The sequence below is a fragment of the Oryza glaberrima genome, chromosome 7 (genome assembly GCF_000147395.1).
Source record: "Oryza glaberrima chromosome 7, OglaRS2, whole genome shotgun sequence".
NCBI classification, from domain to species: domain Eukaryota; kingdom Viridiplantae; phylum Streptophyta; class Magnoliopsida; order Poales; family Poaceae; genus Oryza; species Oryza glaberrima.
This window is the reverse complement of record NC_068332.1, coordinates 20,640,986-20,652,899: the sequence shown is the minus strand read 5'-3', so window position 1 is coordinate 20,652,899 and position 11,914 is coordinate 20,640,986. Positions and strand designations below refer to the sequence as shown.

The following is an 11,914-nucleotide window of genomic DNA, read 5'->3' as shown; positions in this document are numbered from 1 at the left end:
CTCGGGACTCTGAAAGTCTGAACTCTGAAACCTGACCGTGACCGGCTAGAGACGAACGCGAGTATACGCGACAAGTATGCAGACTTTGATTCACGATTCACGTGCCCGGGCTCAGCGGGTGTCCGCAACCATGCAAACGGCGGCGTTTCCGGTGCGGCAAAGCTTTGGCTTCTTGGCGCGCGGAACGGCGGCGTCTCACGCGCGCGGCACGCCCGTGTGAGTGGGATGGGCCGGTGGGCGAGCGGTAGAGGGGAGGGGAGCACGCGGCGGGTTGGGTTTCGCTGGCAGCAGCGCCTCGCCTTCTTGGGCTCTCAGCCTCTCAACCAAAATGGGCTCCTGCGCTAGCTGCAGCCTACCGCAGCACAGTGCGCTCGGTTGGGTGGTGCCTGCCGCCTGGTGCCGGCCGCCGACGACCCCCGCGGTTGCGGCGTGCGCCGTGCGCGGATGCGCCCATGCCACGAGCTGTGAACTCTTAATTTTAGCTCAAAGAATTGGGTCTAGATTCTATAGTGAAATTGTGAAGCAAAACCCAGCTCCATCTCTCATTTTAAATTAGGCTGAAACTGTTTGACTGAGCTTCGGCTCTAAGAGAGGTGAAACTGAAGCTGTGCTAAACATGTTCTTAATAAAACATATAAAAAAACAGGTCCCTTTCGAATAGTGTCTGTCAGACACGTTGCTAGACCAACAAAGTTGCAAGCTATGAATCTATGAAGCTGTCTCACAGTATAACAGAGTATGAACACTGAGCAAGCGCAAAAACCAAACTCTTTCTATTGCCTAACCGTGTAACAACACCGAACAAATCAATGGGGGTACCGGTACAACAAATATCATCGCTCTTTTACACTAGGATGTACACGCCAATTTACAGGATGTGTATCATGCCACCAGATCGTAGTGGGGAAAAAAAAGGGGGATGTAGCTGTCAATTCTTCTTCTAGGATGTCATTTTCTCAGTCTAGCTCCGCTATGAAGTTGGGTAGCTCACCCTGGCAGAGGTATTCGTCGCAGTGGGACGCAGAACCCCAGCCTCTCCGTAGACGCAGGATGTCCTCTGTGAAGGTTGAGCCTGATGCACCTATGAAAACGTTCGACAGCGCACAGATCGTCTTGTCGAGCATGGCCTCAACCTGCAAAAAAGCCGAACCGGTTTGCCGTTTAGTACAACAACAAAAGGTCCAAAAGAAATCTGGACAGCAACTCTGAAATGTATCGGTTACCTGATTGTCTCCACCCATGTGATTTCTGTATAACAAGGCATCCCATTTCTCAGAGTTGTGGTGCTCTGGCCTTTTCACAAGAGGGACTTGCCTGTCATTGAACACAACCAAGGATTGCAGGAGACTTGTCTCACTCTCGGCAGCATCAGTAGACAGATATATGACTGGGGCGTTAGCTTTCTCAACGATTCGAAGAATGCATTCTGCTGCCTGAGGGATAGGGAAGAAGCAGCTCTCTTTCTTCACATTACTGCAGGAAGATGAGAACATATCAGTAAATGCCTCATTATTCAAAAAAAAAAAACATAGCCAACTTGTTGCATACATCACTCAAAATAACCACAAGCACATAGTATTGCAAGGAAAGACTTGAGCAGTTGCGCTAGCATTAGTAACATTTAAACTACTCTTAGTGCATGGCACAACTGCACAAGTCATATATCATGCTCAATCAACTCCTATACATGTATCAATCAGATTCCTTTGTAGTATTGAAGTAACACCTAGTAGTTTTTTTTACAGTTACAAGCTTAAAAACAAGTTATCTTCTGTAACCCTTTTTGTTGATGGAACACAAAATACTTGTTATTTATTTGTTATACTCCCTCCGGGCTGATAATATTAGTCGTTTTGGACAAGGGTAAAGTTAAACTTTAAAATCTTTGACTACAAATAATTTCTAAAATATTTATCTTAAAAATATGAAAACCATATGCGTAGATTAGTCTTAAAAAGTACTTCAGTAAAACCATATATTTGTTGATATTCCTATATATATTATAATAGAAAATAGTTATCAAAGTTACTTTTTGGAGACCTTGCCCTTGTCCAAAACGACAAGTATTATCAACCCGGAGGAAGTACTTGTTATGACATAGTTCTGACCCAACTTATTATGCTTAATTAAAACAAGTCACCTTCAACGAATTTTGTTCCTCAGTAACCTGTAAGGCGCTGAGTGCTAATTAGTGAATACCAAGTGCTCTAGTAGAAAGTGTATTAGGCTCAAATAGTGAGAAAACTTACCATGACACTTAAGGACACTGCCTCACAATGTGAGAACCAAGTGCAGCAATCCAAAATGGGCAACAAAGATGAATGAATTTCCCTTCTATACAAGTATGCAGCTAATTATTTTCAAACCATGCCTTGGGAGTTAAAGTGTTCTGCTGGTCACATGTTAACAGCAACTGATGTATAACTTAACTGAATGTCCATGAATTCTCAAATACTGTTATTAAGTCATTGAAGATAACATTATTTATAGCTTGGTATGAATTAGTTGAAAATCTTGAACCACCGATCATTTTAGTCTTGTAAGCACCAAAATTCTAAGAAGGTATTTAGATACAAACATTCCAGGTAAAATTCTCAAAACTATTGCCGTAAGATATAAAATTAATACGGGGGACTGATTTACATCAGCTGAACAAAGAAATTAATACAGTACTATGTAGTACTTACTCCCTTCGTCCCAAAATATAAGAACCTCGTACTGGATTAGACATTATCTAGGACCACGAATCTGGACAGGTCCAGTACTAGGTTCTTATACTTGGGATGGAGGAAGTACAAGATAGCATTTAATCGATTTGAAGTAGCAAGAACAACATTATTTCAGTATGCTAGTCAATGTTAGCAAATAGCCAAACATTGTAGCTCAATATTATGGACAATGGCTACATTGCGTCCTAGAAGATACTAGTAAATTTGTTGTTAACCAGGCTCTTCATTGGCTGCATCAGAACTTTTACGAAGGCCCAAGTCAATCTGATCAAGGCCAGAACATACAAGTTGACTTCTATAACATTTTATATGCTTAGATCTAAGTGAAGCATCTAGGACCAGCTCCAAGCGCTCCCTATGAAATCAAGCGCCTGGTTTCTAACTTTCAATGCAAGGAGCTCAACATGAAATCAAGTGCACATCTCTATGTGAGTTATTTAATGGAATAAAACCTATGCTTAATTGAATGTCCATGAGAACTGAGCACTAAAAAGATGATAGGATTTTCTCTAAGCCAACACCCAGCAACTATTAGAGGCTAATTGGCACGATCTTCTTGTAAAATGTACTGCAGCCCTCTCAATAATTAAACATATCTGTATTGCTAAAACATGGAGGTGACTAAAAACGAAAAAGGTATCTTACCAGAACTTCAGGAAGCCATGTCGCCGAAAATGCAAAGCAATGTAGTTGCCCCCCAAGAAGGTCTGAACAAAGCGTTGCGCAGTGAGCATAATAAGCCTACTTGGCTGGATCAAAGTATTGCACTTGTGAGCCAATGGACCACCAGGCTGCATCACCCACTCTTCCTCAACATCAGCATAGAACATGTCACCGATCACGAGCACCTCAGCATCCGTGGTAAACTTTGGCATGATATCCTCCACAAATCTCTTCTTTGGCTCCTTCAGCTTCGCATCCTCTGGCCAAGCTGCCTGGATCTTTCCCAGTGAAATCCCCAATCCCTTCAACTTCTTAACATGATCCTCATCAATGAAACAAGGGGGTGATGCCGCATAACATATGAACTGATCAATGCTCACTTTCTTCCTCTTCTCTGTGAATTCCTCATAGGTAATTACAACCTTCCTTCCAATGCAATCATTAATGTGGTTGATATCAAGCACCCGGTCGTACTGATAATCCAGCTTCTGGCTAGGCACCACCAAGATCCGGCCAAGCAGCGCCGCGAAGAACATGTGCTTCTCCAAGCAAATCAAGTGGTTGGACATTTGCCCGGAGACGCAGATGGCGAACAGGAATCGATCTTTCTTGGGGTTCCACTCTATGGTCCGCCGGTTGGACGGCAATTCCCTCCTCCTGCACCCGTCAGCCGGCAGATCAAGATCCAACCCATCCTCCGTCGCATTGCCCGCAGCGCCAGTGCGGTGCGCGGAGAGGAGCGCCGCCTGGATCTCGCGGTTGATCTTGATCTGGCCGAGGAGCGCGTCGTGGAGATCGGCGTACGAGACAGCGTTCGAGCCCGAGCTGCTGCCGTTGGTGGGTGCTGCCGTACGGTTGAAGAGGGCGAGGAGGCCCGAGCGCTGCGAGCGGAGGAGGTAGAGCGCGCGGAGCTCGGCGTCGCGCATCCGGGACGCCGCGGGGTCGGCGGCGGGAGCGGCGGCGGAGGGGAGGCGGATGGAGGCGGGCAGGCGAAGGGAGGACGCGCCGCCAAGGGATACGAAGAGCACGAGGAAGAGGACGGGGAGGGCGACGAAGAGGAGGAGGTAGCGGCGGGACCAGAGGACGCGGCCGAGCGAGGCGGCGGAGGGAGGGACCGCGGCGCGGAGGCCGGCGACGTGGAAGGAGGAGGAGGGTGGCTTGGCGTGGTTCTGCGGGACGAGGGTCTCGAGGTCGTCGTCCTCGTCGGAGACGGAGGGGTCGCGGTCCATGGCGGAGGAGAGTGTCGGTGCGGCGGGGTGGACGGAGTGGGGAGGCGGGAGGGGAGGGGGAGAGTGCGGAGTGTGGTTAGAGGGAAGAAGCGATGGAGATTGGAGGGTGGACGATGGCGACTGTCGAACGGTGGTCTGCTGCAGCAGAAAATGTAGAAAAATGTTTTCCTGAATGCTAATACTACTATATCTGTCTTATTTATTACTAGTTCTTTTAATTAATTGTACTAGTATTGTGCATCAATTTAGAGAGCATGAAGTCATGACCATCATAGTGATTTTTGCAGTGAACACAAACTATGCCAAAAAAAATGTGGAAGTGTTTCAATAAAATATTTGAAGAAAGACTTTAACACATAGCTTGCAACAAATGTTCTAAATAATAAAGTAGAAATACTGAACTCAATACTTCTGAATGGCTGCTAAAAGGCTAAAAAAGCATGGCCAAATTAGTTAGATTGTTAGAGCATCTCCAACAGACTCCAAATCAGACTCTCCAAATACCTATATTGGCATCTCTTTAATTGGTTTGGCAAGCTAAACTCGTTGCTAACTTCAATAATCTCTCCATCTATCATTTCTACTCTAAGTCTATACTACTGGTATCCATATGTTATCATCTACTACCTCTTCTTCTTCCTTCTCTTTATTCCCCTTTCCCTCTTCTCCTACTGGGGGCATCCCTAAGCTCCTCCTTGGCCCTCTCCATCTCTGTGGTGGTGACGTCCGTGCAAAGGCGGACAGCGACGGTGACAGCGGACAACGATGAAAGATCCATGAGTGCGTGGAGCGGGGTAACCAACGCGGGAGAAAGGGAGGTTGTTGGCGAGCACGGTGAACAGGGCGAGGTAGCTCTAGAGACTGCATATTGTGGCGGTGCCCATGCTACAACGGGGCTCGAGCTCGCCATCCACTCCCAACCCCGTCGTCGCTGTAGGCATCCCCACACCGTCTCCAGTAAAGTAGATGGAGGAGATGGCGACGAATCCTGAGTTGAATCCATACGGGGGAGGAGGCGGTGGAGGTCGTGCGCGGTCAGAGGCGACGGCGAGCGGGAGGCCACAGTAGCGAGGAGGCGCGTTGAGGCGGAGTCGAGGGAGAGGCGCTCCCGTCAACGCCAACCGCTCCCAAATGAAGGAAGAAAGAGAATAGGATGTAGTGGGACACGAATAGCAAGTTGAGTAGGCTAGTTAAGTTTGGCAAGTGAGAGAAGGAGTTTGTTAGCGGATGACTTGGAGAGTGGGATGGATGGATTGTTGGTGTGCGATTTTTATCCATAATTACTAAATTTTGATTTAAATAGTGGGATGAAAAGGTTGCTAGAGATGCTTAGCATACTGCAAAGTACTACATAAAACTCTGAAACAACTTCTGATTTCTAAATAGCTGCTACGGTTGCTTTGTGCTTGCCATAAGAATATTTGGGAAAGGAATAACATAGGAAATCCATAGAATTTGTATCTTATAGAAAATAATTATACGAAGCCCTTTAAAACAAAGTATTTCCTCCGTTTCAGAATGTAAGTCTTTCTAGCATTGTCCACATTCATATAAATGTTAATGAATCTAAAATATATATGTGTGTCTAGATTCATTAATATCTATATAAATGTGAGCAATGCTAGAAAGTTTTATATTATGAAACGGTGAGAGTATTTGCTTTTACCAATTCCTTTGAAATTCTTATGGGATGAGCTATTGTAGTGCAATTTTGAGGGTAAATAAGCATGAGGTCTTACCTCATATTTTCTTCTGATGTCTTTGCGTTCCTACGTTTTTTATGTATTCCCGCTAGTTTTATGAAACTTTCATGTGTTTTGAAATTTTATAGGAATCCATTGAGCATTACGTTTTATTCATGCTTTTTTCTACCTCTGTGTTTTTATAGTCCCGTGTCCGTAGCTAATCAATGGCTAATCCACACGGTCGGTGAACGTTCAAGCTGTCCATAATCTATCCTGCAGGGGCGAGCCACAAAATTCCATCTGTTTCAAATGCCAGGATTTGAAGGATCAAGGGTCTCAAGGGAATAGAGATGTCGTGATCAAGTGGTCAGCTCAGGACTCAACCAAGTTGCTTGCCGTTGCTCTTGATGCACCAGGAGAGGCAGTCCACGAGAGTAGACGGCTTAAACCACGACGCATGCTTGATCAACTGGGAATGTTCGATGCTTCCATCCCCAACATGGTACCCGCTGATTTTCGTTCTTTCGCCGCAGTCGAAACCCAGGTAGACCGTATCACCGGTGACGGAGGGAAATGTGCTCGGAGAAATCGACACCGACCGAGACAATCCGATGAACACGGCGCGGCCGCTCAGGCTCCTCGCCGGAATCAGCAGCCGGGAGTCCAAATCCACCCGGTACACCGCGTACTCCCTCCTGAATTCGTCGTGGCTTACGGTTCGGTACACCAGGATCAGCTCCCGCCCGCCATGTCCACCAGGTGAAGGCTGTCGCTCATCGAGCAGAAGGAGAATGGCGGGTCGATCGTCGTGTCGACCGCCGTCAGCATGCGCGGTGGCTGATCTGAGCTGGTGGTGGTCTCCGGTGTCATGATACCAATGGCGGTGGCATGGTAGATGCGGCCGGCGAAGGGCACCGTCGAGTAGAGCATGAGCCTGTGGTCGAAGTCTATCTTGGTACAACGCTCGTCGCCGGGCTTGGCGACGGCGAGTGTCGTGGGGGATTTGAGATACGCTACCACGGTGGAGGTGGAGGTGGAGGAGGAGTCGGCAATGGCGACGCCTCTGACCCGGAAATCCTCCCCGCGCAGTCCCTGGTGGGGGTCGTTGCGCTGCTCCGGCGTCAGGACCGTGGCGAACGGCGGGAGCTCGGTGAGGTGGCGGGTGAGCGGGTTCAGCAGGCGGACGCCGTGGGGGGCGTCCTTGCGGGACAGCAGGAGGAGGCCCTCGGGGATCACCATGAGCAGGTCGTGCTCCGCGAGCTCCGGCAGGTCCGTGTGGATGCACTCGCCGGTGGCGACGTTGAGGAAGCGGTGGCGGCGTGCGGCGGCGGCGGCGGGCGACGCCTTGTCGATCATGATCCACCGCCGGGGGAGGAAGCGGCCATCAACCGGGCCGCCGCCGCCGCGCGGGCTGGCGCAGCAGCGGCGCCACGGGCCGCACACGGCGCGGAAGCGGACGTAGTCGGCCACGTCGGCGGCGAGCAAGCGCTCCGCGATCAACCCGGCTGGCCCTTCCGCCAGATTCCCCCAGTCTCTCCTGCAAAACCCGACCGGGTCAGATTCAATTCAAATAACACACACGATTTGAACAGAAATCTAATCTCAAAGTAAAGAAGAAACACGATTTGAACAGAGCAAATGAAGCAGGCGGAAGTGTTTTTTTTTTTTTTTGGGGGGGGGGGGGGGGGGGGGGGGCTACCAGGAAGGATCGGGAACGGGGGAGGAGCCGTGCGGCGGCGGGCGGCAGCTTGGAGCGGCCGAGCGCGCTCGCTTTGACCCCCAAGACGGCGGCGGCCGCTTGGAGCAGCAATCCAGCAGGTGATCGCCCCTTCGTTTCGCGAAGGGGGAGCGGATCTGGGCCTGGCCGACGGCGCCGGCGCCGGAACAGGAGCGGAGCTGAGCGTCGAGGCTCCTAGGCCGCTTCGCCCGCCTAGGGGCGTCCGCTGTCTGCGCTCGGGTGGCCGTTTTTCGCTTCCCCATCAAACTGAGCCGCCGACGGTGGCAGAGGGGATCGGCCGGAGCCCGGAAGGGGAATGGGTTAATTTGGTGTGTTGTTTCGGGCGACAGCGACGCAACACGGCGCAGCGTGACGAATCAGTACCCGTACGCAACCAATTTATGCCCATACCTTTTAGCCTAGTACTCCGATTCGTCGTATAGTACTCCGATTCGGGCCTTGATCCAGCGGGCTGGCTATCTCGGGGAGAGGAAGTCGGACTTAGCGCCTAGCGGCGCTATGACCAGGCCAGCACGGGCCGGTCCGATGTAAGCCGTACCATCCTGACACTTCGGCCAAAATCAAGATTCGTTTGGTTGGGCCGGTATTTCGACCCATTTCGCTCAGCCCCTGCGACGCCGCGCGCCCCGTCCTACTGCAAAACGCGTCCGCTCCTAGCTGCGATGCAAGCCAACCAGCGAGCGTAGTACGCCCGTATGCGAGGAGAGGACGGCGAAGGTTGCGGCGACCAAGAAGGTCTGGTTTAGTTCTCAATTTTTTCTTCAAATTTTTAACTTTATCATCACATTAAAATTTTTTTACACACATAAATTTCTAATATTTTTCTTTAAACTTTTAATTTTAGTTAAACTTTCAATTTTAACGTGGAACTAAATACAGCCCAACTCCCCAAACCTAAAAACCCAAACCCAACCCAAGTACCCAACCACCCCGAGGTTGACAAACAAACCATTGCACGCGACCCCGCCCGGACCGATGGAAAACCACCCGCCACCCGATCGAACCACGGCATATCCTCGCGCCCGCGGCTCACGCACGCACGCACCCACACACGTGTGGCCGATGGTCAACCAAACCATCCCTGGCTGCTCTCGCACGCGAACCACACGAGTCATCCATCCAACACTGATGATCACTACTCTAGCTTAGCTTACTACCCCAACACTGATGATACATTGATACTGCTTCTACAATATGCACAACTTTACTTTTTCTCGTCGTCTTCTTTTCTTTTCCTTTTTTTCTTGATATGTTCTTGCTTTTTGTATGTACAAAGCCACTGGCACGCGTGGCCCATTGACCCCGGCGATCACCAACCGAGCGTTACATGTGCCGTTCCTTTTTCGAAAAGTAAAGGAGAGTGACAACCAAAGGAAAAAAAAAAAAACTCGCTTCCTAGCTCGCAGTGTCGGTGAGACACATCCGAGCTAAGCGAGAGAGAGGAGGAGCTCATCGGCTTATGCACGCCATTTCCGTGGCTCAAAACGTTGGCGAAAATGCGAAAGAAACTGAAATGAAAACGACTCTCTCGCTCTGTTCCCTACCACGGCGAAGCTGCTAACACCGCTCGTCGTCTTCTTATGTACACCGACACCTCTTTGCTGCTCGCCGCGCCGCCGTCGGTTACGTCTCGGAGCGCCGTGCTCGTCGCTCGGACGCCGGCCCGGAAGAGTTCGTCATCGTCGTCGTCGCCGTCGCCGCCGTCGTTGTCACTGCTTCAGCCGCAGCGGCGGCGGGTGGTGGTGGTGATGGCCGCCGCCGTGGGAGGACTCGACGAGGATGGACCAGAGTATCTGCACGTCCTCGCACGGGCACGACTTCACGTCCTCGTACAGGATGTAGATCCCTCTCTCTGCATGCCACCACACAAACCAAAACACAACAATCACAAACAAGAAGAAGAAGAAGAAGAAGCGAGAGGATATAGGAGAGATCGATCTTGACGTACTCTTCCTCTGGGCGGAATGCATGCGGATCCAGAGCTTCTTGAGAGGCGCGAGGAGAGACTGGAGCCAGCCCATGGTCCCAGCTACTACCACTCGCCTACCTCTGCACCCTGAATTCACCTTACCATGCATTCATTCACCTCAGCTGCTGCTGCTGCTGTTGCTGCAGCTATAACCAAGCTGAAAAACAGGCAGAGGCAAAGCACACCAATATATGCCTTAGCTAGCCATCTACCTAGCCATCTTGGAGGAGTGGTCAGAGAAGAGAGAAAGAGAGGAAGAGAGGAGGAGAGTTGCAGTGTTGCTTCGAGGCTGGGTGAAGCTAAGCCTCTCTGCCTCTTAATCCTCTGCTTTACTATTCCTTTCTCGCAATCACGTTGCCCTCCTCCCTCCCTTGCATCTTAATCACAGGCTTTAACAATCTTGGTACCGCGTCACTGTCCATCCATATCTTCCCATGAATAAACAACGGGAAGAGAGAGGACAATGTAAATGCTGCTGGATCGATCGCAAAAAGGAAAAAAGTTTCTTGCAATCGAAGAGAGACGAGAGGGAGAACACTGGCTCTGTTAGGTCTTATTTAAGCTTTCTGGTCGATCGATCGCCATGGCCTACCACCGTGTCAACAATGCGAGCCACGAGCGTATTCGCCGATGGCTTTCTTTTATATATTGAGAATTGTACTGGCAAAGGGGAGGTTGAGGAACTATTATCAAGCCATTTCCGTCGGCACGCGATGTAGGACAATCTGCCCCGATCCGACCGTTCGAATACGATCGAACGGCCGAGATTTCAGCTGTTTTCAGAGTAGTTCCAGAGTCTTGGCTGAAATGAAAACATCAATTCCGTCGGTGAACGGTATGTAGCACTGGTGAGAAATGAACTTTGTGCCTACATGGTCTGGTGCTGCAGCAGGTCACATCCAAAATGCTGAGATTTAACAGGGCGTCTGTTAGAGCATCACCATTGTACCACGCGAGCCAAATGGACAGAAAACAAAGCAAAGAAATATAAAATAAAGATGATGAAACGATGTGCGCCCTGAATAGGATGGTTTAAGTATCTTAAGAGATCATGAGAAGGAAATCGAGAAGAGAAACTGACCTGTTGTTCCAGTAGTTGCCTCTTCACTTTCTCCCGTGGAGAGAAGCTTTTGCTCCATCAGCAATTCTGGAGATCTCATGGACCCCATGGAAATGGAAGGGAATCAGTGGAATGCCAAGTCAAAGTTTTTATTCTGGCCCCACCTCTGGTCTCATAATGTGGCAATATATATGGGATATTCTTTGCTTGTGCAAATGAGCTCCTCAATGCTAACCAACACTGCTTCTAGAAATTGAGTGGTATCTTATGTGGGATAGCACTGAAGCAAGTGTTTCTTGTAATCATGTTTGTTTTCTTGCACCTATCATCTGTTAGGTTTAAAATTTGTACTATGACACACTCAAGAAAGTCATGTAAACTGCAGCATCATTTATTGTTAATGTGGACATACTTTAGTGTGACAGTTACTGACAAAATTGTCACAAATACTGTATTAGCTGAATCAAACATGGTAGATATGAAGAACGTTGACTGTTGTACTGACTGGAACTATTGTAGTTCAGGATAAAAAAATTAACATTATCCTTGTAGTAGTAGGTGTATGATGCAACTTTGCTTTTGCCTTTTTTCCCCCAGTGCACATCCAGTTAAAGAAACCACCAATATGAAAATTTACTAAATTAAGGAGTTCATGGACCAATATCACAAAGTGGTGGAGCTCAGCGGGCCATCAACAAAAGGGAAACAAAATTGACTACGAAAGTCAGTACTTGGATAAGTTCTTGTTATCCATTCTCTGTAAATTATAGTAGTAGAGAAAAATTATGGAGATTAACAAATACAGGGTAAATTTAATAATTTTACCAGCAACTGAATTTCC

At 48.9% G+C, this 11,914-nt stretch overlaps 2 protein-coding genes and 1 pseudogene across 2 annotated transcripts; all 3 read right to left on the bottom strand.

The window, feature by feature from the left end:
* Positions 1-606: 606 nt before the first annotated feature.
* On the bottom strand, positions 607-4,677 carry LOC127779677 (O-fucosyltransferase 36-like). Its single transcript, XM_052306534.1, has 3 exons — positions 3,375-4,677; positions 1,224-1,473; positions 607-1,133 (listed from the first exon to the last, which is right to left on the bottom strand). The coding sequence occupies exons 1-3, from the start codon at positions 4,619-4,621 to the stop codon at positions 957-959; spliced, it is 1,674 nt and encodes a 557-aa protein (XP_052162494.1). The 5' UTR covers positions 4,622-4,677; the 3' UTR covers positions 607-956.
* A 44-nt stretch (positions 4,678-4,721) lies between these two features.
* Positions 4,722-8,386, bottom strand: LOC127779678 (uncharacterized; annotated as a pseudogene).
* A 586-nt stretch (positions 8,387-8,972) lies between these two features.
* On the bottom strand, positions 8,973-10,463 carry LOC127779195 (uncharacterized). The gene is made up of 2 exons (XM_052305920.1): positions 9,993-10,463; positions 8,973-9,896 (listed from the first exon to the last, which is right to left on the bottom strand). Exons 1-2 carry the CDS (start codon positions 10,120-10,122, stop codon positions 9,754-9,756), a joined length of 273 nt encoding a protein of 90 aa, XP_052161880.1. The 5' UTR covers positions 10,123-10,463; the 3' UTR covers positions 8,973-9,753.
* Positions 10,464-11,914: the final 1,451 nt, after the last annotated feature.

Bases quoted from the DNA above. Each gene is read 5' to 3' on its own strand.
- LOC127779677 (XM_052306534.1), bottom strand. From the start codon at position 4,621: ATGGACCGCGACCCCTCCGTCTCCGACGAGGACGACGACCTCGAGACC. The intron at 1,474-3,374 runs GTAAGATACCTT...ATCTTCCTGCAG, and splicing joins CATGGCTTCCTGAAGTTCTG to TAATGTGAAGAAAGAGAGCT. The intron at 1,134-1,223 runs GTAACCGATACA...GCTTTTTTGCAG, and splicing joins ACATGGGTGGAGACAATCAG to GTTGAGGCCATGCTCGACAA.
- LOC127779195 (XM_052305920.1), bottom strand. From the start codon at position 10,122: ATGCATGGTAAGGTGAATTCAGGGTGCAGAGGTAGGCGAGTGGTAGTA. The intron at 9,897-9,992 runs GTACGTCAAGAT...GGTGGCATGCAG, and splicing joins GCATTCCGCCCAGAGGAAGA to AGAGAGGGATCTACATCCTG.